We start from the raw sequence: 24,914 nt of genomic DNA, 5'->3' as shown, positions 1-24,914 counted from the left end.
GCCAGAGTCAAGTGAAATGTGAAAACAAACAGGTTCTCTTGAAGAAGATAGGATCACTTTTTTCCCTTCCCTTGAGTTGTTCATTGATGGGAGTTTTTAGTTAGTTTGTTTTTCTTTTTTTTACTCCTGGAGGCAGTATACAAAGAGATTAAAAACACAGCATGTGCCAAACGCAGCTTTTGGCACTAGATGCGCATGGATATGAGATCGTTAAAGAGATTTTTTAGACCATTTTAGCATAATCTTTTGAGTGCCTCTTGCATTGCTACTAATACAAATCCAGGGCTTGCTTTCTTAGGGATATGATAGTTTACAGTTGGTTGGTTTTACATCTCCATAAGGGTGGTACTGCAGTACACACTGTGGATTAAAGAGGTTCAGCTGTGGGAACAGAAAGGTTAGCCTGATGCTTGTGAATGTCTTTTCATACTGTTTTAAAAGACGAGAAGATTTTGTGATTTTTCAGAAGACATGTGATTGATGGTCCTGGAGTCATTGCTCATGCACAGAATAAATGTGTCAGGGTCAAAACCAGCACACATTTTCCTCTAAAGCCTCAGTGAACAGATTGCTCTAAGAGTTTAGTGCACTTTTGCCTATTCACAACAGCATGGTAACAGTCTGGAGTAGGGACAAGCCCTTCACCCAGAAAATTTGAGTCAATAAGGAATTCCAGTGACCCTGATCTCACACACAGCACGCATTGCAGAGCTGTGCTCCAGCTGACCGGCAGTAGCAGAGCAGGAGTTATTGCTGTCCCTACTCTACCTGAGGCACAGGGAGTACTGTTTGATCAAGGTCATACAGCAATATTCAGCACAAGAGCAAGCAGTCAAACTCAGATTGCTTGGGGTCCAGCAGTTCACGTGGATTTTGTAGATTAGGCTTCTGTAACTAAGGAAGAATTAAGTCAATGGTTATGAAGTCTACATTCCACAAAAATTATGCCAGATGATGTTATATTCACCCTCAAATGTTCCATTTACCTGCAGGAGAGAGCAAAGCCAAAGCACTGAAATGAAATCAAGTCGTTTGACCGAAGATGTAAACACAAGTCAGTAGTTGAACCAAGATTAAAATGCTTCCAGCTATGACTGGATTTTGAGATTATCTTTCCCTTTTCCATTTTATCATCATACTTGTTGCTTGTTTTAAGCAGACAAATGCAATGTGTTTGCATGCTTATTGTCATTAGCAGAAAGAATTAACCTTTTATTTGAAATAAAAAGGATTACAAATAGAGAAAGCATTTGGGTAAAAATGTAAGAAAATGAACATAAGAAGTAAGAAATGCTTTGTGGAGGAGCTGGAACAATACAATACAAAGATTAGTGGAATCAGTGAGGTCACGATGAAGCTGTTTGAAGGTTATCATCTCAGGTACACAGACAGGATGGCAGCCTTCAGCTGAGAGCTCTTGTTCCCATGAAGAGTCAGATGGCTGAAGCAATGAGCAAATTCTGGCTAAAGAGTATTCTACCTGAGCAAAGTTCAGATGCTGCTGTGTGGCTGGATAGATCATTCCCATAGGAAATGAATGCCATACATTTTATGTAAAACACTAAGCTAGAGAGCCAGTATAATCAACTAAAATGGACTATATCTTGCTATATATTCAGCATTGGGTTGTGGGATTTTAATAGTTCATTAAATTTACATTGCAATTTTGTGGATGATATAAAAAAATGACTGTGATCTGGCCAGCACAAGAGCTCTAATACAGCTATGGGAGAATAGGCTGAAATCTACTCTGGCTCATTTGTTATCAGGGAAAGTGCTTGCTGTGTTTTGAAGTCTTCAGTACTGAAGCTGATGCAGAGACCAGAAAGGATATATCTGGATTTTCAAACCTTATCCTGAGTTGACAAAATTGTCTTATGGAAAAAAAAAAAGCTTTTCTTGTAAACTGGTCAAAACTGATAAAGTGTCAAAGTGATAAAGTAGTAATAAACGTAGCATTCACACTACTACTTAATTGTTTGCTTTTCAACATATAAGATACTTCAATATATATATATCAGCATATACTTCAACATACTGTGCATGTTACTACAATAATTTTATTCTCTATATCATATTCCCCAAAAATTTTAAATTAAAGGAATAGGCTTATGAATGGTAGGAAATTAAGAAATGCTGTGGAAGGTGAAAAGGTATCAGTGAAGTGAGAAGGTGATAAAAGGAAGCTATGTTCGAATCAAATACAGTATCTGACCTCTAGTTGTCATAGAAATATCTTAGGTATTAGCAGTGGGTGGTCTATATGGTCTCAGAGGAAGGGAGGTTTATTCATGGCTCCAGAGCTTTTACAACATCTTGATTATTGTCGCCTTCCCTTTTTCCTTTAGGGGAGGTCTTTTTCACAATTCATTCAGTGCTAGCGTTTGTTGTCAGTAATGTGTTCCCTTTCACCTACCCACCTCTCTGAGACTTAGGCGTGTTTGTGTGCAAGTTGTCTGGCTGAAACTGAGCTCATGTGGAAGAAAATCCTTTGAGTTATCTGTCCAGAGCCCTACCCATACCCTGGGGAGAGGATTTCTTATCAGAGATAACTGAGCACAGTTTTGGAAAGAATGGGCATCCTTTGCTGTCAGTTCGAGCCTTGGACTTTGCTCTTAGATGTCATGGTGATGCTGACATTACAAAGCTAGATACTGCACTCTTTTGACCCACCCCAGGCAAGTTCCCAGCTTCCTGTGTCCTTTCACCCTTCTCCTTGAATACGTGTTCCTCAGTCATATAGTGAAAATCTTTGTATTTAACCCATCCATACCAGAAAGAGGAATGTTAGCTGGATGAGTTTTCACAGAAAGGAAAGATAGTGTTTAGCAAGCCTGCAAACAGTTTATAGCAAGTTGTCCATTTCAGTAGTCTCTGTGAGAGTGGAAGCAGGAACCTTAGCAACTTCATTCTGACATGGTGGCAGCCGCCGCTCCTCTTGGTCCTCCCTCTAAATTACAGCTTAGAGGAGAAGGAAGAAATACATCCCTGAATTGCCAGCACAAAGTCTTTCTTTATGCTTCCCTTCTCCTTTTAACTGCCCTGCTGTTTAGTAGTGACTCCTAAAACTCTTTCAAGAGATACTAATGTATAAAGGTATCATTTAAACATGACTGAATCCCACCCTTAGATCTTCAACTCTTTCTAAATAAAAGTTCGATAGCCTTCAAAGATGCTGTGCAATATATTTAAGTCAGGCTATAGATAGACTAAGAGAATACGGTGCCCTCTACACTATGCCTGCAATGATCCAAGCTATTCTTTGTAGTTATTTAGGATTTTATATCCTTTTTTCAGGAAATGAATGACACCATGAAAACAAATTGTGTAAGGGGACTGGTGACAGGACATTTCAGTGAACCATGGACATTTCAATTGAAGCAAAGTGTGTTAGTCAAATGCTACCTGCTGTGCTGATTAACAGTAACAGTAGCCTGTGTTATACAGGAAATCATAGTAGAAAAATGAATGGCCTTTCCTGTCTGTAGTATGGGAATTTATAAATGTCCTGTGCTTTGGTATTCACTTTGTCTTACGTTCTGGAATGACCAAGAGTCGTGTATGTGCTTTCATGGCACATCCGTTTTCTTAAGTGCTTGGCAGAGCAAGAGGAACAGTGATTGCAGGGAAGGAACTGGTTGTTTTGTTAGTTTGTGATTTTTGTGTTGGGTTGTTTTTTTTAATGGGGGTGATAGCTTTGGGATGAAAAGGCTCTTGAGGTTTTTGTTGGACTTAGTCTCTCTGTGTTTTTGTTAAATAAACAAAGTGTGTATACCTAGACCTTCAAATAGAGGCTCTAAAAGCCCTACAATGTCTGGATGCCTGTCACTGCTGCCAAGACTATCCAGTGAAAGGCAGGACTGTCAGCCGTCACAGAAGTTCAGAATTTTAGCTTTTCTTTCTGCCTGCTCCTCTCATACTCCAGCTGGGTTTGTTTGCGTACCTGTCACATATTTGTGTTTTTCATTTTCACAATCCATGCAAACCTTAAATAATAGCTGCATTCCCTTTTCAGATATATTTATTAGCCTTCTCCCAACATGCCACAACCCCAAGCCTCTGTTTTATGAATGCCTTTTCAACAGATCTACTCCATGCTAGATTGGTTTTGTTTTCTTACTTTTTGGAAACAATCTACAAGATCACTGCGCTGTTGCTACTAGATAAGGAGTAGGACTTCAGGATGACTTCTGTAATACTTTAAAATACAGAAGTATTTTTTTGTTATGTTTTTCTTCAAATCTCTATCACAAAAAGCTGCAGTCACTGAGCACTTCATTGTTTGAGATTGGTGCTGTACTTCACGGTAAGTATACATGTGTGAATAACAGAGCAGGATTTTTCTGACATACTGACAGTTTTACAATGGAAAGACAACACATTCAGAATGTTATTGCATCATTTTAATTACAAGTCAGAGGGAACTCTGTGTTTCCTTCATTCTTACCTTTTAAACTGTAGAAAACATCAAAGCCAAAAGAAACAAGTTCACTTATGGTGAGACATATATACCAAGAAACTATACAGTAGTTGCTTGGCTTTTTGAAAACTAGGCTAGGCTAGGCTAATATTTAAGCTTCGGTCCCATTGCTCACAAGAAAAAAAACTATACACGTGGATCCTGATCCTTTGCAAAGCCACCTTAGCTTCACTGCAGTTCCAGGTTAATGTAGCAGATTTTCCCAACCTCTGTTGGGGTGGGCAGCATTTTTACTGCTAGTTGTCTGGTAGGGAGTAGGTGTTGGTGGGTCTTTTTAGTTGCATTAGTTTCAGAGAATTGATTTTTAAATCACAGTCATCACCAGTCAAACAAAAGCAGTTTGTGTCTACACTGGAATCAATAAAATGGAAAAGATATTATCGCTTAGCTGGGAACACATGCTTTTTACCTTTTGCTGTTTTGTCTCCTGTTTAAAGATAGCTTTTCCTACCATTCATATTCTATTGGTTGTATGTTAGGTCTGTGTGATCTGTAATCTGCACAGAAAATACCTGCTGTCTGCAGTACAAGAATAATTTTTTTGTTTCAGTGTTTGCTGCTAATATAATGTGTTATATTGATCCATTCTGGGTTCTCAAGTATTTTCCTGGTGGTGATGAGAAAGATGGTATAATTCTTCACCAAAAGGAAAAGAGCTTAATTTTCATGCAAACCAATATTCGACAGAATAGTAAAGCCCTAGCCCTGGTAATAAAAATAGAAGCTGATACTATTAATACATCATTCCAGTTACACAGAGCACCATTATGTGGCTCCTGGGTTGAGTAAAACTTCATGTAATCACAGTAGCCATAGACTTAAGCCCTATAAAGTTGGAAACTTCACCAGATGGCCATTATCAAGGCAGATTCTAAAGACTTCAGAGCTGCAATGTGTTAGGGCTCTAGATATGACTTACTCAGTGGTAGCTTTTTAAAATACAATTACTGAACATAACTGATCCACATTATGGAAGTAATAATAATAATAATACTTTGCACTCAGTGACCTTTTATCTGAGGACCCAAAAGCTCTTAACCAAGGCCTTTAAAGACTCCCTTTCTGCTTATAGGAAATAAAGTGTTCAGAGTCTTGATGGAGCGTGAGAGAATTGAGCAGCAGCAGTCCAGCTCCGTGGCCTAATGCATACGGTCACGTGGTGCTCTTCGCGGGTCTGGGACTGGGACAGGAGAGTGCTCCTGTTCCTGTCCCTGACAGCTGGGAGATGATGTCCCAGTCACTTGGGATGGAACCTCCTACTTCAATAGTACTCCTAATCTTGAGTAGAGCAGCGTGTGAGTGGGATTGCTGGTACGTTAAAATGCTGTGTGGCAGGAACGAGAATGACATATAATGGCCCTAACCTGAAATTTCCTTTATTCGCTCTGTAAACTGTGAGGATAATACTGAAATGATGTTAAGATCTGGCAATGCTAAGGTTCAGATATACCACACTTAGCTGAGGAGCTTAGATGTGGAGTGCTATATCTTAGGCTCTATATATTCAGACAGATAAGTACCTGGAAAGACTGGCCTGTATTTTAGGCAGAACAGTTATGTCCTTTTTAAAAGTACCACATGTTGGCCATGAATTTACTGAGCTTTAATACTCGGCCCCAAAAATCACATAATGGTATTTATTGGTAATGGGAGTAAATAACTGTATTTGACATTTGCTTTTGTATAGTCAATAGTTATTTTTTCTTTTTTCTTTTCCCAAAGTGATTTTATTATTGATTTTCAGGGTCTGGAAATCACACCTGAAAGTTTTCTTGGTGACCATTTTTGTTTTATCTTTTAGATCGATGTGATTGTGACTTTGGGCGGACTTGGTGGACGCTTTGACCAAACAATGGCATCAGTGGAAACACTTTTTCATGCAACAAATATCACTCCTTTTCCAGTGATAGTTATCCAGGAGTGCTCACTGATTTACCTGCTTCAACCTGTAAGTGTTGTGAAAAGTTACTACATAATAAAACTGATCTTCCACCCACCCTGACCCTGTAGGTCTTCCACTATTAAACACTCATTTTTTCTTAATTGTATTCTGTAGGGTGGGAGCCTAAATATAAAATACATTGCAGGGAAGTGGACAGCAAATGACAGGGCTCTGCATTCCTGCCTTGGAAAAGTTTGTGTTTAATTTGTTTAAAAGGGGAGGAACATAGAAATCCAGAAGGTATGAAAACTGAATTTGGGTAAATATAGGATTTTGATTATAAATGAAAAAAAAACCCAACAAACAAACAAAAAAAAAAAAAACAAAACAAAAACTTTTTAATTAGATTCTAGTAAGTTTAAATATAGCATACAGCCCTTTTGCATGTTGAGTAGCAATAAGGATGTCTGCAGTAAGAGAAACAAAAGAAAGATATAATAGGAAGATATGAGGGAGTTCCTGACAAACACGTCAGGCAGAGCTCTTATGTGGTCTGAATGGTGCAGTTCATTATGATGGAAATCCAGCTAGCATCAACAAGGGAATTTATTGAAGATGTGTTATTTTTGTGGTTTTTCAGGCCTGTTATTCCATTTATTGATTCATAAAACAACACACACAAAAGATCTTGCTGGGCTTCTACTTATAAGATTTAAATTAAAGGCAAATCTAAGCATCAAAGAGTCTTCTCTAACAGTGATTCATTTATTTGCTTGGAAATATCTTTTCCTGATGTCAGGGTTTCTAGAAGCTTAACTAACTTTCCCATTTTATCTTGGACAGCTTATTTCATTAAAATAAATAACATTCACAGATAAATTTGACAAAACCCTGCACTACATGTGCTTCATTGTAATTTGAAAAAAGCATTAATAAGGTTCTATGAGATTATAGATTTAAATCCACAGGGGCAGGTGCTGTATTAACAACTTTGAAGCACTGTGTCTGCAGGAAAGATAGTAGGCACAGGAGCTAATTTGCCAGTATGACGAGGAATGACTCTGATCATTAGTTGCACAGCTAAATAGATAGAGGCAGCAGAGTAAGGGGGAAAGGGGGCTAAAGGATAACTGTGGTTCAGATCTGAAAGTGAGGAGTAACTCATTTGTGATTGATCTGTGGGTGCAGTACTTCACTGACCACTGTAACTTAATTTTAGGATATTTCTAAGAACCTATTGGAAAGCTGAAATAAGATGGAGAATTCCCAATTTAGCTTACAAAACGCATACTTGGACTGGAAAGACTTTTAATTCTTTTCATTCATCATTTCCATAAGTGGCTTTAAAATGTCATGCCTAAGGTTGCTTTCAGAAGAGTCTTCAATGAAAAACTAAACCCTTTGCAACTTGAAAAAACTTCATGATCTGTGCATTTAAATAGAAATAGGAGGTTACTAATTGTTTGGGCTTGCTGGAAACTTTTTAATGTTCTTTTCTTAATAATGCCATATGAGAAGCATTTAATACTTTTTTGTTGATGGGGAGAGTTCTACAGGATATTATTTTTTTCTGCCGTTCCTGCTGTCAGTCTGCATTGCCAGTAACTGACTTCTTTAACTTCAGGCTGTTTCTGGCATTCAGAAATAAAGGGCAGATATAGGGGGCAGGCCATTTAAACAATCTTAATGCTAACTCTGACACAAAATTGCTTTTCATTGTTGGTTTAAACTTGTCACTGTCAGCATCTTCAGTCAACTGCCGTGGTACCTCCAGATAATAACATTAATCCTGCATAGTTTAGATAAAAATCAAGTGAGTAGTTTATACACAGAAAGAAATGAGGATCCTAAGCTTGGAAGTATTCTTTTTTTTTTTTTCATATGGAGTTCAGCATGATATTTTTCTGTTGTAAACAGCCGCAATCATGACATTCTCTCTTCTTCCCCTCTCCCTTTTGTAATTTAAAATCAAGGTAGGAGGGAGTTGAACACAGTGGGAGATCCACTGACTTTTTCAAACGCAAGTCTGGAAACTGTGCAACAAATGAAGCAAGGTTTTGAGATTCAAATGCTAATGCAAATGATAAAGTTAAGAGCATGTTGCTTTTTCTATAAAATGTAGATCTGAAACCTTTCTCTCTTGGGGAAGAAGAATCTCGTCTTCATTGGATTCTTTGGATAAAGTATATAAGCAAAGTATAACCATGTTTTTGCTTTAAAATAACATTAGTTCTCCGTTCACTATAACGGGAGACTAGTATTAGTTCTCTATCATGTGTACCTAGGCAGAGGCTAAAATGTTTGGATAGAGCAGATAAACTGATAATCCCGTAACATCCCTAGGAAGGATACAAAGGGGAATAGCAAGTCAAGCTGCTGAATTTTTAGTTACTAATGCAGAAACTAAGAGGAGGACGGTGTGAGTAGATATCTAAGTATACCGTAATTGCTTTGAAAGAGTTATTTTGCATTATTACAATTTTGATATAGAGGGCTACAGCAGAAGAAATATATCAATATTCAACACACTTGTAAAGAGTCCACAGTGTTGTAGGAAACAGGCTTATAGACTAGCTAAAAGTCTTCAGGGTGATAGAGGAAGACAGCAAGGACAATGCCTGATTTGGGATCCACTGCAGACTACCAAGCAAGGAGGACCAGGTGAACAAAGCCTTTTTTCATCAGCAAATAAAATTATCCAAGTGCTGAATATAAGAGTAATTGGCATTTTGAGTATTGAGGCATCTCTAGGGAAATAGATGGACAGACAGTGCAAGTTTTTGAAATATACTGATAAAAATGTTTTGGCATGGAAAGTGAGGAAAACTACAAGGAAGTAAACTCTTTTATATTCATTTCTGATCTGTAAGGATGAACTATGCTGAGAAGTGAAGAGGAGAAAAAAGGTGGGAACAATTACACCCCATAAATACATGTCTCCGTGAACTCTATGGAGAAATTGGGTGGTAGGCTGAGATCTAGGTATACACTGTAGGTATCTAAATTTAAATAAATGAATTTCAATATAGGTCAAATTACTAAACAAGTACTTGAGAAAAGATAGCAGGCATGAAATGAGGTGCATCTATGGAAGGGCCCAAGCAATGAGAACATAGTTTGTAACTACAGAAGTTGTTAGTTGACAGCGAAAGATTTTCCCTTATCTGAATGGGAAAGGAAAACTGATGACAAATAGCGTAAATTTAATGCATCTTTTGCTCAGTGTTCACTAAAGAAAAATATTCTTTTGAGCAGATAACCAACACAGTTAAAATCAGTGCTAAAGTCCGAAGACTTCAAATTGCTCCAGAGAAAAAGCAAATAGGAGATTGAGCTGCCTTTGATTTTGCCAACTCCAAGGGCTGTTAGTTTTTGTGTGCCATGCAACACTAATTAGGATGGGTGTCAGAAATAGGGAGATTGTGTAAGAATTGCAGGAGGTGAAGCCTGCTCTGAAGCATTTTCTAATGTGGTTTGGAATTGAAAAAAAAAGTATCTCTGTACTGAATAGCCATCATATTTCTTTCTGTAGTTGGGGGGGGAGGGGGGGGAGCAGAGCCTGAATTCTTAATAAGGAGTAATCGCTCTTTATAAGCAGGATATTTTATGCAACAGTCTGTACATTTTATGCTTGAAATTTTGGTAATATCAATTATCATTAGAATATACCCTAGCTGAAGAGCATTAGGCCCTTAGAGTCATGTTTATCATGCTAGCCATGCTCAATATGAATGGCTTAAGGTTTCACATACATACTTTCTCATTTTCTGGTTGTGTGCTTCTCAGGAGTACAGAAACATTAGCTTCTGTACACTGAGCATAAATTATCTTTTATCTGTGAGTTTTATGGCAGTTTGTAATACAAGGTAATAGGATTTATGACCAAGAAATGAGAAGATGTCCAAGAGTTAATGAGGCCTGTCTTTTACATTATATTGAGCAGTTCAGTTTTCCCCACACAGGATTCCAGCCCTGGAATGTAGAGAAGAATTGCTGCCTACACATGAAAATGTGTTACAGCAGCATATTTTTGTCAGATAGGTAACTCTTTTGAAAGAGTGTGTGAATACTTTGAAAACCCTTTTTTTTTTATTTTTGCACACAGCCTTTCTTGTGAGTGCATGCCTGCCTTCCTTGTGAGAAATGATGAATAATTTAACATCATAGGTAGTAGTCCAGCAGCTAAATATGAGCAATAAGAATCAGGAGTCCCATCCCTTACTCTTGGCTCTTTACTACCATTTCATTGGAAAGAAGTAAATTGTATAGCCCTTTGATCTCACAGTCTCCTAGTTTGTAAATTGGATAAAACCCACGTCCTTCTCTGAATGGGTACTGTGAAGCTCGTTTAGTTTTTTACAAAACGCCATTACATCCTCAGCTCTGCACCGGGGTGGAACATAGTATTATGGTAATAGTAACAACAGTATTAATAAGGCCCTTAATTAACATAAATATTGCCATACAGTAGGCTGTGCAGCTAATTAGTTAGCATGGTCCCAAGCACAGTTTTAGTGGGAGTCAGCTGTCATAGTCTTATAGACAGTGCCTGGACACAGTCTGGGTTTAGCACAGGCCAGTTACCACTTACTAAGCATTTGGAGGGTATTGCCTTGTCTTGGGGACAAGTGAGAACAGTCATATGCATGTGAGCAGTGCTGTGCCAGTTGGCTTGAGGTCCAGAGAGTATTACCTGAACATTTTAGAAATGCAGACAGAGTGACTACACATGGATATCTGCTCCTAGATGGGGACACTGCAATAGATATAAGTGAGGGAAGGTACAAGACTGGAAACTTTACTGGAGTTGTTGCTGCAATTCTCTATGCCACTGTTATTTGGTTTGCTTTGTGTCACTGCTTGTAAAGTTTAATGGGAAGTTCAGGGTATATACCTTCAACTTCTGAGCTTTCTTCTGGCAGCCAGTTCCTTGAGTTCTGCAGGAACTTCAAGAATGAGTTATCTGATCAGTTCTATACTGCCTCATATGTGTAAGAAGAAGGTCTAGCTTGCACTGGCACTCAGTGGAGAAAATCCTTAGTGAGTGTGTCTCTTCTGGGGGATAACTTTGGAATTCGGAAACTTGGCGATAACCTTTAATGTCTCCTTTTCCTATATTATTAGTACATTTTGTGGGTAGATTCAGTTGCAAAAAAGTCCCAGCTGCCAAGGAAGGTGTTTAAACATATATTTAATGTTTAAACATGAATTTAATATTTAAACAAAATATTTAAACATATATTTAGTACTTAAAATATTTATTGTCCTGAAAAGCCATCTTTCTTGTTTAGTATCTGCTCTCAAAGAGCACTGTTGGAACTTTAGTTGACAAAGCAGTGAGTCTCTGTGCCTCAAGTTCCTTGTAGGTTACTTGAATGAGTGTCTATGGAATTTGCAAATATACAACTTCTTGTTCTTCGATAAATACATCTTTTTTGTGAATTTTTCTATAAGAAACCCAGCTGTTCAGCTGGACAGAAACACTGCCAATGTCAAAAACGTTAGCAGTGGAAAAGTCTTACTCAAGCCCGTCTCTGGGAGCCTGACTCCTTCACAGAAACCCTTGCAGAAAGGGCTTTTGTGCTTCCAGAGCTTCAGTAGCACATTTAAATGGCTTCTGTGAAAAAAAGTTGCTATGTTGGTAGTTTAGCTGCCTTAGTTTCCTTTTTTGGTAAGAAACTTTGAGGATTTGGTTACAGCTTCTGTTTTTGAAATAAAACTGTTAAGAGTTAGAGCCTGTGTTTTTCTTCTTCCCTGGGAAAATCCAGCAGGGCTAATGATGATTCAGTCATTCTTATCATGTGTTTTTGTAATGGGTCTGTGTAAATGTGACCTTCAAATGGCTCCAGGTCCAAGTGACTTCAGTTTTATTTCATGTTAATTTATGGGTATGAAGTGGTGTTGCTTCATGTTTAGTACTGGATTTCTGCATTTTACTGGATATCAGTGATCCAAATTTAATTAATTTTTGTCAATCACATCTTGACCTCGGGAAGATTTACTTGCTATCTTGCTTCTCACTGTTACAAAGGAAAATTTTAGTGGGATTTTCTCTTAACAGCTAGATTCTTTATAACTTAGTTCTATTCCAGCATCAGCAAATGTGTAGTATGAAGTGTTTAAAGCTTATATAGTAGAAAATAATAGAAATAATATTATTAGAAATAATAACTAGCTTTTGAAACACTCATATCTTTTCAAGCAGTTTATTTAGCATCAGTTAAAAGTGCAATCTGCATCAATTTTATGAAATATTTGAAATTATGTGGATTTTTTGTGGACCTTTTTCAGAGGATGACATCTAATAGTTACGGATTACTTCTGTATAATGAAGACAATATGCAAAACATTTTTTTTTATTAAGTCTCATCCTACAGCCTTTGCTTAGACAAACAGATTACAACAAATTCATAAGAGAATTTGTTAGCTTGCAGGCAACCACTTTAAAAAAAACCTTATGTTTCAGAGAGGAAAGGAAAATACCAAACTGTCATTGCCAAGTGAAAAAGAATAGCCTTTATTAAATGAGATTTTCATCTGCTCATAATTCTTAAGAAATGAGTAATACTCTATAGCAGGATATGTTAATCACAGAGCTGGTTTTAAATTCACATCTTAATGCTTGTGTGCAAGAGAAGGTGATGTAAGGAGTCTAACTGGATTACTTACGTATTTCTAAATTCTGGAGTCATCCAGTTTGATTCTGAATCAATATCCGGTGTTTGGTAAGTTTCAACGGTTCTACTCCCAAAATTTTTCAGTCTTTGTCCAGATTTTTAATTAGTTACTACAGCAGCTGATGGATGATCATCTAAGAGAATCTTGACCCTAAATAAAGCTCTTCTAATGAGGCTCCTACTCTCTGTTGTTGCCCCTAGCTGTTGTAATATGATCTTGTTAATATGATAATATCTATTTTGCTGCTTTATGGAAACCACGAGTAGTTTTCTGTTACAAAACTGATTTACTTACAGCTGGGTTTTTTCCCAAACCTGTCAATTACTTGTGTTTCCTTTGAATTCTTAATCCTCCTTTGCATGCCCACCCTTAACAAACTTCTTTCTGCAGTTTTCTGATACTTCGGGGTTTTGCGTGCAATGTAGTATTAATGATTTTCTGTACTGTAAAACAATTATTGTACTGCACATGTTGCCTGCTTTACATTAAATGATCAGCAGCAAAACATACAATGTTTGTCTTTGAAGTTTGGTTATTGGTAGGAGCTGATGCTTAAACAGGGATCAATGGGAAGCTGGTAAAACTTCTGCTTTGGTGATAGAGCTAAGCTGAGGAAGACCACAGCAGTATATACACTTGCTGTGTGTTCATTTAATCTTTCTTCTGTAACCAAACAGGACAAAGCTGGAGTGTGCATGCATGTGTGTGTTCATTCTAGTTTTGTTTGGATTTTTTTCCAGGTAGGACTTTGAACCTATGTGGGGATTTTGTAGCAAGCTAAAGAATTCCCAAGCTCTTTGTGAATAGATTTTTGGCCCAAAAAAAAGGAAAAAAAGGCATTTTAAATGGCTGTTAATATGGATTCCAAATTTGATCAAAAGAATTAAATATTTTGTACTTAATTTAATAAGCTTTCTACAGGGTGCCATATTTTTATACTTCAAAAAAGAAAAATTATTCAAATGCTTGTCTGTATGAAGGTCTCATAGACTGGTACTATACAGATTGATTTTGTAGTATTTTTATGATTTTTTTTCTGTGGTTTAAAATATTTGTCTGCCACCTGACACCCAGAGGGAGTAATACAATGTTTTGAAGTTTCAAGGTTTACCATTAGACATAAAGGACTAAGAGGACTTAGAGGGATAATTATGAACACTTTCTGTGACTTGTCTGATCAGAGGCCACTCCTCTCACTCATTAATCATCATACAGTGAGATCTTATTTTCTCTTTCTAATCTTGTTTCTTCTTCTCCCCCCTCCCCCCCCGGATTTCTTGGATCCCATCAACTGTCTTTTCTTGGCACATCATCATACCTTAATTTTTTAGTGTAGTTTTGTAAAAACTATTCTTGCTTTAACTTAAGCAGCCACTGCTGCCCTGAAGATTTTTCGCAGGATTCATCTCCTTCCAGCAGTTACAGTTCTATGCTATGAAGCATTAATTCATCAATACCCTTTTGTCATTCTGGCTTCATCTATTCCTCTTGGGTCTCGCAATATTTCCTCTTGATTCTGTTGTACCAATGACCAACGCGGCCTCATCTGTGTAGTATTGGAGGCTATTGGGGTGATGTCTACTGCAGCATGCCTATGCATCACCCTTAAATTATTGCCGAGTTACAATTCTTTGTTCGGCTTTATTGGGTTAGACCAAATTTCTCAAATCCTAGGATTCTGTGCTACCGACTAAATGACACTGTCTCCCTGAAGGCATTCTACTGCTTTGCTTGAGGTGAATTTCACTGAAGTTTTGTAGTAAGAGCTTTCCTCTTTGAGTATTAAATGGATTTCAGTGATAGTTTGGGAGTATGGGATTTTTTCACTCCCTCCCTGGCATTACAGAAAGTTCTGTAGGGAAACTAACAGGTATCAGAAGTCTGTAATCTGTGACAGAGGCTCCTCTGGAAAGAAAATGAATGAAAATATTTTATTTCATATAATTAAAAATATAGCAGGGAAACCCCAATATTATTGTTCCTAGACTGAATGTAAATGACAGTAAAAACTGAAGTGATAGTAGATGATAAATTATTACCTGCTACAAAACCAAAAACAATCAGAATGCTGAATACTTAATGGTTGACTAAGCCTGAAGGGTTATAGATTCCTTTAGAGGAAAGCTTAAAAATGGTCCTTTCTGCTCACATCTGAGTACTGGCATTAACTGAAGTTGCAGAAGGTGAGCATCCGTATTCTGGCCTCAGTTATATTTGAAAATATGTTATCTCTTAAATTCAGTCCCCTTATGAAATCGCTTAGGCTTTTCCAATCCCTTACAGTATCACTGTTAATTCTGTATCAGCCAAGGCAGTGGTGTCAACAGTATGGATTTTCTCTGTTTTCACGTATTGTTAAATAAGGATCAGTGCAGAAGAATGATAAAGTTTAGTAATATCTGAGGTTCTAGGGAAAATGCTGTATTACCCTGATAAACAAGATTTAGCTAGAACTATTCAGCTTTGCTATGGGAAGTGATTTAGTTCGCAATCCAAATTTTTTTCATGTTGGTAACAACTGGTTACATTAGCACTCTCAGCACTTCAGCACTCTCTCTGCTGTGACAGAACATCCCAAGAGGAGACACTGATCGGGGATTGAGTTCTGCAGTGTTTTTAAAGACTGTAATATGTCTATCGCTCTCACATCAACTGCAATCAAAGATACTTGCCAACAGTGCAGTTGGACTCAATGACCTTTCTGGGAGCACGGGCTTCCTACTCCTAATCCTGAAATCAAGATATTTGGAGTGAATGTGTTCCTGTTAAAAGCAAGAAAAGGAGTCTGGAAGCCTATGACTTGGCAGCAGAAGAAAGGCTCCTTCTCCATCCTCAGATCTAAATTTACAGAATTGGTACAGTGCCCCTAAGAGGCAACAAAAGGGAACAAGCTCCTTTTGGGGAGCCATCTGAGCATTAGCAACAGGTGGAAGCAGCAGGTAACAGTGATTGGAGATACCCTTCTGCAGAATACAAAGGCACCCATCTGCTGACCAGACATGCTTTCACAGGAGTTGCGTTGCTTGGCAAAGGCCTGAATTCAGGATGTGAAGGCTTGTCTGGCCCTTGGACTGTTACCTCTTGCTGCTCATCTGCACGGACACCAGTGACACTGCCAAGGGAAATCTGAAGTAAATCAAGACAGACTGCAGAGCTCTTTAGGCCAAGGAGAGCCTACATGCAAGCCGGTAGTGTTTTCCTCAATCCCGTGGATGAGGGGGAAATGCTCAGGTAAGTGCAGACACAACCCGTGAGTTAATGGCTGGCTATGTAGCTGGTGTCACAAGAAGTGCTTTGGCTTTTATGATCATGGGTTCCTCTGAGGAATGAGAACTGCTAGTGCGAGACAGGATCCATCTGACAAAGCAGGGAAAGAACATCCTTGCCAACAGGCTGGCCAACCTGATGAGAAGAGTTTTAAACTGGGTTATATCGAAGGATGGTGATGACAGCTTATAGTTAAGTAAGTGAGTAGCAGTTAGGGGTGATAAGTTCAAGGGGCAGAGGAATGGAGTGAGAGACTCCTCAGGAAAGATAAAACAAGTCAAAAGAGAATCCATCTCAAGTGCCTGTACACAAATGCATGCAGCCTAGGAAACAAACAGGAGGCGCTAGAGCTCCGTGTATGGACACAGAACTGTGAAATCATTGGAATAGCTGAGAAGTGGTGGGGTAGCTCATATGGCTGGAGATCTGATAGGGAATCATCTGATAACAGCTCTTTGGGAAATACAGGCAAGGAAGAAGAGGAGAGTGGTGGCCCTTTTTGGAAATGAGCAGTTCACAGTAGAAGGGATCCTGTGGGAGGCAGCTCTGAATGTCAAAGCAGCAGGTTCAGTGGAGGATCACCAAGATGGCTGGGGGCTGGAGCACATGCCCAGTGAGAAGAGGCTGAGGATACTGGGCTTCTTCAGCTTGGAGAACAGAAGGCTTTGGGGAGTGCTAATAGCAATCCTCCAGGGTCTGTGAGGAGGTTATCAAGCAGATGAAGCCAGGCTTATTCCTGAGGTGCAGAGCAAAAGAATGAGAGACAGTGGTCCTAAACTGAAACGGGAGATTCTGAGTAACTGTAAGGAAAAATTTCTACTCTGAAGATAATTATGTACAGGAATAGGTTGCCCAGAGAATCTCTGGCCCTGGCAGTGTTCAAAACCCCATTGGAAGACTGCACTCAATGATGTCCCGAGACCCCTTCCCACCTAAGTGATTCTGGGACACTTGTGGAGATGCAGGTAGATTGAACAGGTGCATTAGAGCCATTGTACAAGTATCTGTTGAGAAGAATCTGGAATCTCCTGATACAGAAGACTATGTGGCCATGTTCAGAAATAGTAGTTCTGTCCACTCTGAGCTCTCTTCATGTTTTTGTTACCTTACAAGAGAAGATTTGTTTTAGTCTCTTGTGTAACCTCTCAGAAAAATGCTGAAAAGAGAAATGATTGCTGTCTCTAAATGCACTGAGTAAATGCCAGGTAGATAAACAGTCTATTTAAGCTCAAGGCCAATGTTAGAACAAGAGTAAATTGCTTTAAACCAGTGATGGATAAATTTCCATCAGAAATTAGAAAAAAAGTCCTTAATCATTGGTCTGATGAGATTCAGCAACAGCTTTCCAAAAGGGAATAATGGGGAGGAGAGGGACAGTTAGAAACAGAGCTCACTATGTTGATTTTTTATTCCCAACTGTATTGCCAAAAAAAGTTAACATAAAACTTTCAAGAGTTGCCAACATACAACCTTATGTAGGCATTGCATTTCCAACCGTCCTTCATTTCCTGCTTTTTAAACTTGAAGCCTGGCAGTCGCGTTAGTCGTTTTGAACTATGAGTCATATAAGCCATGGTGGTCTGTGGCCAGCCTTGCAGCAGTGCTGGTTTGCAAACAGTTAGCATTAGTTCCAGCCCCGGCCATAAAGTCTGTTTCACAAATGTTGTTCCCTTTCGTATTTTATCCACTATATCCAGAAATCTAGGCATTGCTTTTGTGTATGCCATAAGAAATCCAAAGGTCGTTTAGCAATCAGGGAAGTTTTACTAGCATGAAAGTATATACCTTTTGACTAGTAATGTTACCAGTACAGAATAAATTTAAGCATATGGCAAAGCAGATTAATGAAATCTAAGCATGTGCTTAAGCACTTCATTGAATTGTGGTCTGCAGATATAAGTATAGTATCTCATCTGGTGAATAATTCCAAGTTAAGATGTCTCTGCATTTTCCCATCCACATGACAGCCAATGATGCTTCATAGGGAGTATCTGCATTTCTGTGGCATCAACATCTGTTTCAGAATGGTTACTTTTCATTAAAAGTTCCCATCCGTTGTTAATTGAATTATAGCTTTCAATTTCAGCAATGTCAGGTACTTGAGGGAGAAGAAGGAGCTACACCCAGAGGGGAATCCTTTTATTCTGATGAAAGAATAAATTATCAGATTCAATAATAATTAGTTTGCAGAATTCTCTGCTAGTAACCACAGTGTTCACAATAAAATGTGCCCTTGCGTTATGAGTCTGAGGTCTTCCTACCTCACAGCAACTTAAACATTTTTAGATACATGCATCTAAAAGCTGCATTGCAGCAGGTGTCTCTCCTTAGCCTCTTAATAATGAGGTCACCTTGTTCAGTCCTTTCTCAGCTATCACGTTCCTTTTGGGGCAGGGAAAAGAGGAAGCCTCTCTAGTAAAAAAAGGTACATTTTTCTCCTCTTTGTAACAACCAGCAGTTTTTCTTCAACTGTGGGAGGTACTTCAGAGTGAAGTGAGAGCAGCTGAAGATCTGGAATTAGACTTATGTGGCAATGATGCCACAGGCAGAGTCTCATTAGCTGCGAGTTTGGTGAATTTCTTTAAGGACAAGCTGCCTGTCTCCTTTACGCTAGAGAAACCTGGGAACTGGCAATAAAGTTGATAATGTATTCACTGTACCCAGGGTATCAGCTGAAACTTTAAAGCAGTTAAAAGAGCACCAAGGGAGGACTCAGTAGGTCTCTGCATGGCCACTATGTCTCTGCGTGAAGTCCCAGACCCTCCTGTCCATTCAGGATTGCATGGGAGTTATTTCCATGTGTTGTAGGTGTGCAAGCTACTGCATGCAGCCTTAACCCACTCATGCTCACTGGTTCTTGAAATCCCATGAGGAATGTGGAGAGTCTGGTATATTCCTGTTGTGCGAGATGGGTGGCCACAGGCAGAACCCTTGAGCAGCAGCCTGAGTTATCCAGCTACTCTGCTGTGCCAGATGATGTATGCCACAAATGAAGGTGTACTTCAGGACCTGTGCAGTTAAAGGAAGTAGCTCATCATCTCTATTACACATATTTTATCGATTTTCTGTACGCTCGATGATATCAACTGAATTAATAATGTCATTCAGCCTGTGTCACTTCTTGGTCTTTCATGTGTCTGACTTACGGATCTCCTTTCTTACCTGTTCACAAGCGATCAGTGATATTGCAGAAGTATCAGGGCAATGTGAAATCTCTGTTATAATTTATGAGTAGTAATGCCCTTCATGCACGTCTCTCTTTTTTTTAATTCTCTTTTGTACTTAAACCTAGTTCCAGATTACTGTACTAAATGTGTTCTGTGTCTCCTTACGGAGGTATTATGAAGCTGTTGATTTAGAAAACAGGTTTTCCAACAATAGTCTAGGAAGTTTTTAAGTGCTTCCAGTATAGAAGCACATTGAACTGTCAAATATATTCCTAGAAAACTCTTAAGGAGATAAAATACTTAAACATTCTCTTTTTTTTTTATTCCAAGTCAGCCAGGAAAGTAAATCAGTTTTAGCTATTTAGTGTAGTCTGTTAAAAGGCACTAAATGGTCAGAAATAACTGTCAGCACTATGGTGAGCTGCCTGACATTGGTAATACAATTCAGATGTGCAGCTGAGATGTTCCTCCTCCTAATTTATGCTCTTTTGTGGCAAGGACAGCAATGTTCACAAGCATCAGCCTGAGCCACGGTCTTCAGATAATGAAGCAAGTATAATTGCTCATTTCTGTAGCACTTGGAAGCCCATGCATAATGATGTTCAAATCTCTCATCTTGAAAGACGGTAGGAGCTCATGTTTCTGAGACAGGCTGAGACAACTCCCGCAGTTCAGTGAGACTGACACCCTGCTGGTGTCTCCTCCTGGAAGCCCAGAGGCGTCTCCTGCTGAGAACCTGCATCTGGTTGCTCCTATACAAACTTCACTTTCAGCTGGGGGAGTGAGAACAAGATCTTCCTTCCTTGATGTTTGGCAGTGTTTTTCCATGGGACTCTGGAAATGCAGGGTGATTTTTAAGACCACTGCTTTATGATTGGATATTTTTTCCCATCTGAGGGTTAAACATCCAATGGTGAGTCAGCTAGAGCTTACCTGATGGTGCTTTCTCTTCACTGATTGTTTTGATAATTCCTACTTCATAGTCATCTTGGAGAGGGGGAAATGGTGATGAAGTTAATCTGAAAATAAGCCTAGTATTTAGACATGCTTGATACTGCTCTGTACAGTTTTATACTAGAGTGTGGTACTGCAGTACCATGTTTTCTTTCCTTCCAGTTGTATACCTAAAATCAGATTATTAGGGCTATGTGTATTCTCAAAATTCTTTATCATGAGGGGCAGCTGACATACAAAGTCTTTGGTAGAAATACTTATTTTTAGAAGAATCCATAAGATGAGGAATAATAACTTAGCTAGCTTTTCATATAGGCTCTGATCTTCCATTAGTGAATCAGACTACATCTCATGTCACACTCTTTAGCTAGATCTCAAGGTATATTACTCTTATATTACAGTGAGAGAGAGGCAAAGGCATGAGGAAGTGAAATGATTTGCCCAGGTACCCAGGGAGTCAATACCGTATTAAAAATTGTATCCAGTTCTACAGGTTTATATCTCCAGTGACCTGTCAACTGGCACCTTTTATCTCACTTCTTGGTGCTTGTGACTTGATTAGGAGTGACCTTTAGAGATGATGGAGGTTTTTACTGAAAGCACTGAATCCTCTCAGAAAAATCACAAAGCTCACTTTTCTGTAGTAGTCAAAAATTCATCCTAACTTCCTTAGGAGAAATTGTGAAGAAGATGGGTAAGTATAAATTAATTAATCTCAGTTCTAAAGAAACATGAGAAAAAAATCTCACGTCTGAATCTGAGAATGTCATGGCTTAGATTGGGCAAATATATATATGCCAATTAAAACAACAGCTGATTGTTTCTAATGAAGAATATATCCAGGAACAAAAAGAAGAGAACTTGTCAGGATGCAGCAGACAATTACTAGAAATATACATCTTTTAGCTTTCTGCCCCTGTGCATGAGCAGTGAGCGTTGTGCCATCCAATAAAACATTTTTCATCTCATCAGAATATTGCAAGTTCTATTTTGATTGTCATAAGAAAAAGCAGTTCACAGGAGATATTAGAGGATGGATGTTTGTTCTCTTCTGCCTTTTTTAATGTGTTCAAGATGTGTAGGTTAGAAATGCAGAAGAGAAAATGACTACAGCTATCAGAGTCTTTCATAGGTGACTGAGCAAAAGAAAATCCTAGGATATCACATAACAGACCTTACAGCAAGATTTGTTCTCATTCTGTGAGGGTTCTAGGAAATTCACATATCATGTCTCAGTCCAATGAGCTGTCATGAACACAGGCTACTCAGGCACAGTAGTATGTTTCTGCTCTTTTAGTATGTAGCCAGATAAACTTTTGTGGTTGGACGGACAGGCACATTTTCCCCCTTTCTTATCTGAGCTAATCTCTAACTGTAGTTGTATAAATCCCTAAGCAAGTAATTGATTCTTTCCTTTCTCAGAACACCTGCTGACCTATATTTTTAGAGGCCAAATTTCTTGAAATTAGTTTAAAAATACAGAATTTAAATGTTCATTCACCACAGCTGTATAGAACCAGCATATATTTATTTCTTTTTTTTTTTCCCTGAAATTAAGATACTTCATGAATATGTGTCACATAAAGTATTTGAAGTGTAGTGTTCAGCACGGAGGAAGAGACTGAATACACTATGAGAAAACCAGAATCACATCTGTCCTTTTATAGAGGGAAGGCAGAGGGGGTTTTAAAGTGTTGGGTTAGGTCTGTAATCTAGGCCAAGTTAGGCAATAACTTTGGAAGTGCAGGGAAAACATTTGCACTTAATGATCTGGAGGAGAGAAATTGGTGAAAAGATGCAAAGAGAAGAGAGAGGTAATGCAGAGCTCATGAATTGTATATGGACTGGAGAGTACTATGGTCTTTAGACAGGATAGAGAAGGAGAATGAAATAAAAGACATGAAGAACTAACAGTATGGATATGGTAATTATCTACTGGGATAAAAACGTGAAGCGTTTGTTGTCCTATTGTATTGTTCAGGAAAAACGTTAAGAGATGCTCATAATCTGGATCCATGGTAGATTGAAAAGAAGATTGAAGTGAGCTCTAAGGTCATATCAGAAGTTATCTGTTGCAAGTCTCATCTATGCCTGATCTTCAGAGGATTCAAGTTGTTCCTTGCACTCTACAGCTGTGGACTTAAGCAGAAGCTGCAATAACTCCTGAGGTGACTACCAGAGTCTCAGCCATCCCAGTTGTTAAGTTCAGAGAAATACTGCCCAATCAGCGTCTGAATGTAGTGGGTTTCCTGTGAAGGTCTGTGACAGTCTCTAGCCGTTGTATGTGCATGTTGGGTGCACTCTACGTAATGTTACCACAATTGCTTCTCCCTACACACACTCACACTCACATTCAGTCTGCTTGTGGTGTTGACTGCTTCCCCAGGCAGTGTTTATTCACGCAGGGGACAAAGTCAGGGGAGAGGGTTCTTCTCTGTTTGATTTATTGGGGAAGGAGGGAGTGATTCTTGGAGATCCGTTGCTTTGTTGTTTGGTTTTGATTTTATGTTAAACCAATGCAAATATTCACCAGTACACTTACAATGCGCTACATAAGATGTCAGTGCATGGATCATGCGCCACCCTGTATAAAAACTATCACTGACTATTTCTAATCCAGCATTTGAAAAATCACAGGTAATGTATGCTTGTGTGTAGTAAATTACTCCTTAGCAGCTAGTATGGGTTACGTGGGTAACCTGTGTTCAGAAGAAGGTACTTCTTGTTATATTTGTGTCTCCTTTTCTCATTGATAGTATAGGATTTCACTGAGTGAACACTTGTATATGTACTTATCTCTATTCACCTGCCTAGTCCCAATCAGATTAGTGGAAATTCTTGTTTGAGTCATACAGAGTAATCTGGGCCTCTCATTGCAAACCATGGATGAAAGGAGCCGGACTTTCTCACTAGACCTTCATACATAAGTTGGCACAAAGGGTGCTCTGGACACCAGGCACTGTGGCAACTATGTGACTAGTATGGTAGGTGGACAAATAGCCATCTGAGGAGACAGCCACAAAAAGACTTGGAAGGGAGTCAGAAGCAGAGGGAGGTAAGCTGGAAGGATGAGCCTTTTTCCTATCTGACCCCTGTTTCTGCATCACAAAGCAATGAGTTTCCCAAATCAGACACAAACAAACTCTTCCATTTCCAAGGACAGAGTGGGTCATGCAAGGCATGCCAGTCTTTGCAAAATGGGCTCTAACTGGCACTAGCCAGAGCCTTAATATTCATTACCTGCAATTGAGTGGCACTCAAAAAGTCTGACTTCTTTTCTCCATCCTAAGAAATATTCAAAGGAAATAAACAGTATTGCTTCCATTCTGTTCCTTACAATTGAATGGCCATGGTCAAAATAAGTGAGGACCAAACAAAGCCAGAGTAAAAGATGGTGCTTCTTGGAAGTAATTTCATCTCTGAGAAGCTGATGTGATTTCTGCAAAGAAGTATCACTTAATCATGATATATCATGTAATACGTAATGAGCATAGTTTGTTTTAAAGGTTGTAGGTCTGCGTGTGTAACTATAAATATATCACAATGATGAAGGTAGTCATGTGTGAAAAAGTAAGATTGTCTGACTGTAGAACTTTTCCCCTTCCAAAACTCCTCAGACTTTTTTCTGCTGTGTGGGTGTGTTCTTACATACCTGGAGAAAATTACATAGTTTTAAAAATTGAGTGTTATCCAATAAAGAACATTTTGCTGAGTTTCATTATAGACCCATAATATGTTCTCAAAAATGGAACATGATTTTTGAAGAGGAGGTTATTAACCATAGTGTTATAACTCTTATGCTCCTAGGAATATGATGGATAGAAAGAATATGCTTATAAGTTATCTGGGGACAGTGTTTTGTGGCACTTTTTTATTGTTACGGGGGGGAAAAGGCAATATAATAGTATCTATTGGAAATTACTTGAAGGCTACTCCATTTGAGCTGATTGATATATCTGCTGGTTAAAAAGGGTGTTTCCATTTTATGATATTAAGACAAATTAGATAAAAACTGAATAAGGGTTTTATAACACAGCTTTCACCTAGACAGAAGTGCAAAGATGGGTCTGTTCTTGTAAACTGTAAAGTAACAGAGCCAAAACACTCTCCGAGTCTTCTTGAAATGTCTACCTATAGGTGTTTTTTAAAAGGAAAAATTAATAAAACATTTGCTTTACAACAGGAATATCCTAAAGACGTCTGTCCTAGAAATATATGCACAACTTCAGGATTGTGTGTGCTGCCGTTTACTTCAGTAGAATTTTAAAAAGATTTAGTTGTGCAGTGTTTAACACTTTTTGGATCTAAGGCACTGCTCAGACTAACAAACATGTTTTATGCATCAGCAGGAAAGTGCATGTGTTTATGAGAAAGCTAATTGGAAAGAGGAAGGAGAATATTTAGCACTATACTGCTTTTGGCTGGGATAGAGTTAATTTTCTTCATAGTAGCTAGTATGGGGCTATGGTTTGGATTTGTGCTGGAA

General features: G+C 38.6%; 1 protein-coding gene across 7 annotated transcripts in view; it reads left to right on the top strand.

The window, feature by feature from the left end:
- Nucleotides 1-24,914, top strand: part of TPK1 (thiamin pyrophosphokinase 1) — a 320,136-nt gene that overhangs the window by 199,627 nt on the left and 95,595 nt on the right. For all 7 annotated transcript variants that reach the window (XM_075054676.1, XM_075054684.1, XM_075054657.1 and 4 more), the window contains one exon: nucleotides 6,282-6,428. In XM_075054676.1, the coding sequence (XP_074910777.1) occupies nucleotides 6,282-6,428 (147 nt within the window). The remainder of the gene's footprint in view (nucleotides 1-6,281; nucleotides 6,429-24,914) is intronic.

This window comes from Buteo buteo, chromosome 2 (genome assembly GCF_964188355.1).
Source record: "Buteo buteo chromosome 2, bButBut1.hap1.1, whole genome shotgun sequence".
Lineage (NCBI taxonomy): Eukaryota > Metazoa > Chordata > Aves > Accipitriformes > Accipitridae > Buteo > Buteo buteo.
Note: the sequence above shows the minus strand (reverse complement) of the source record. Positions and strands in the feature narration are given on the sequence as shown.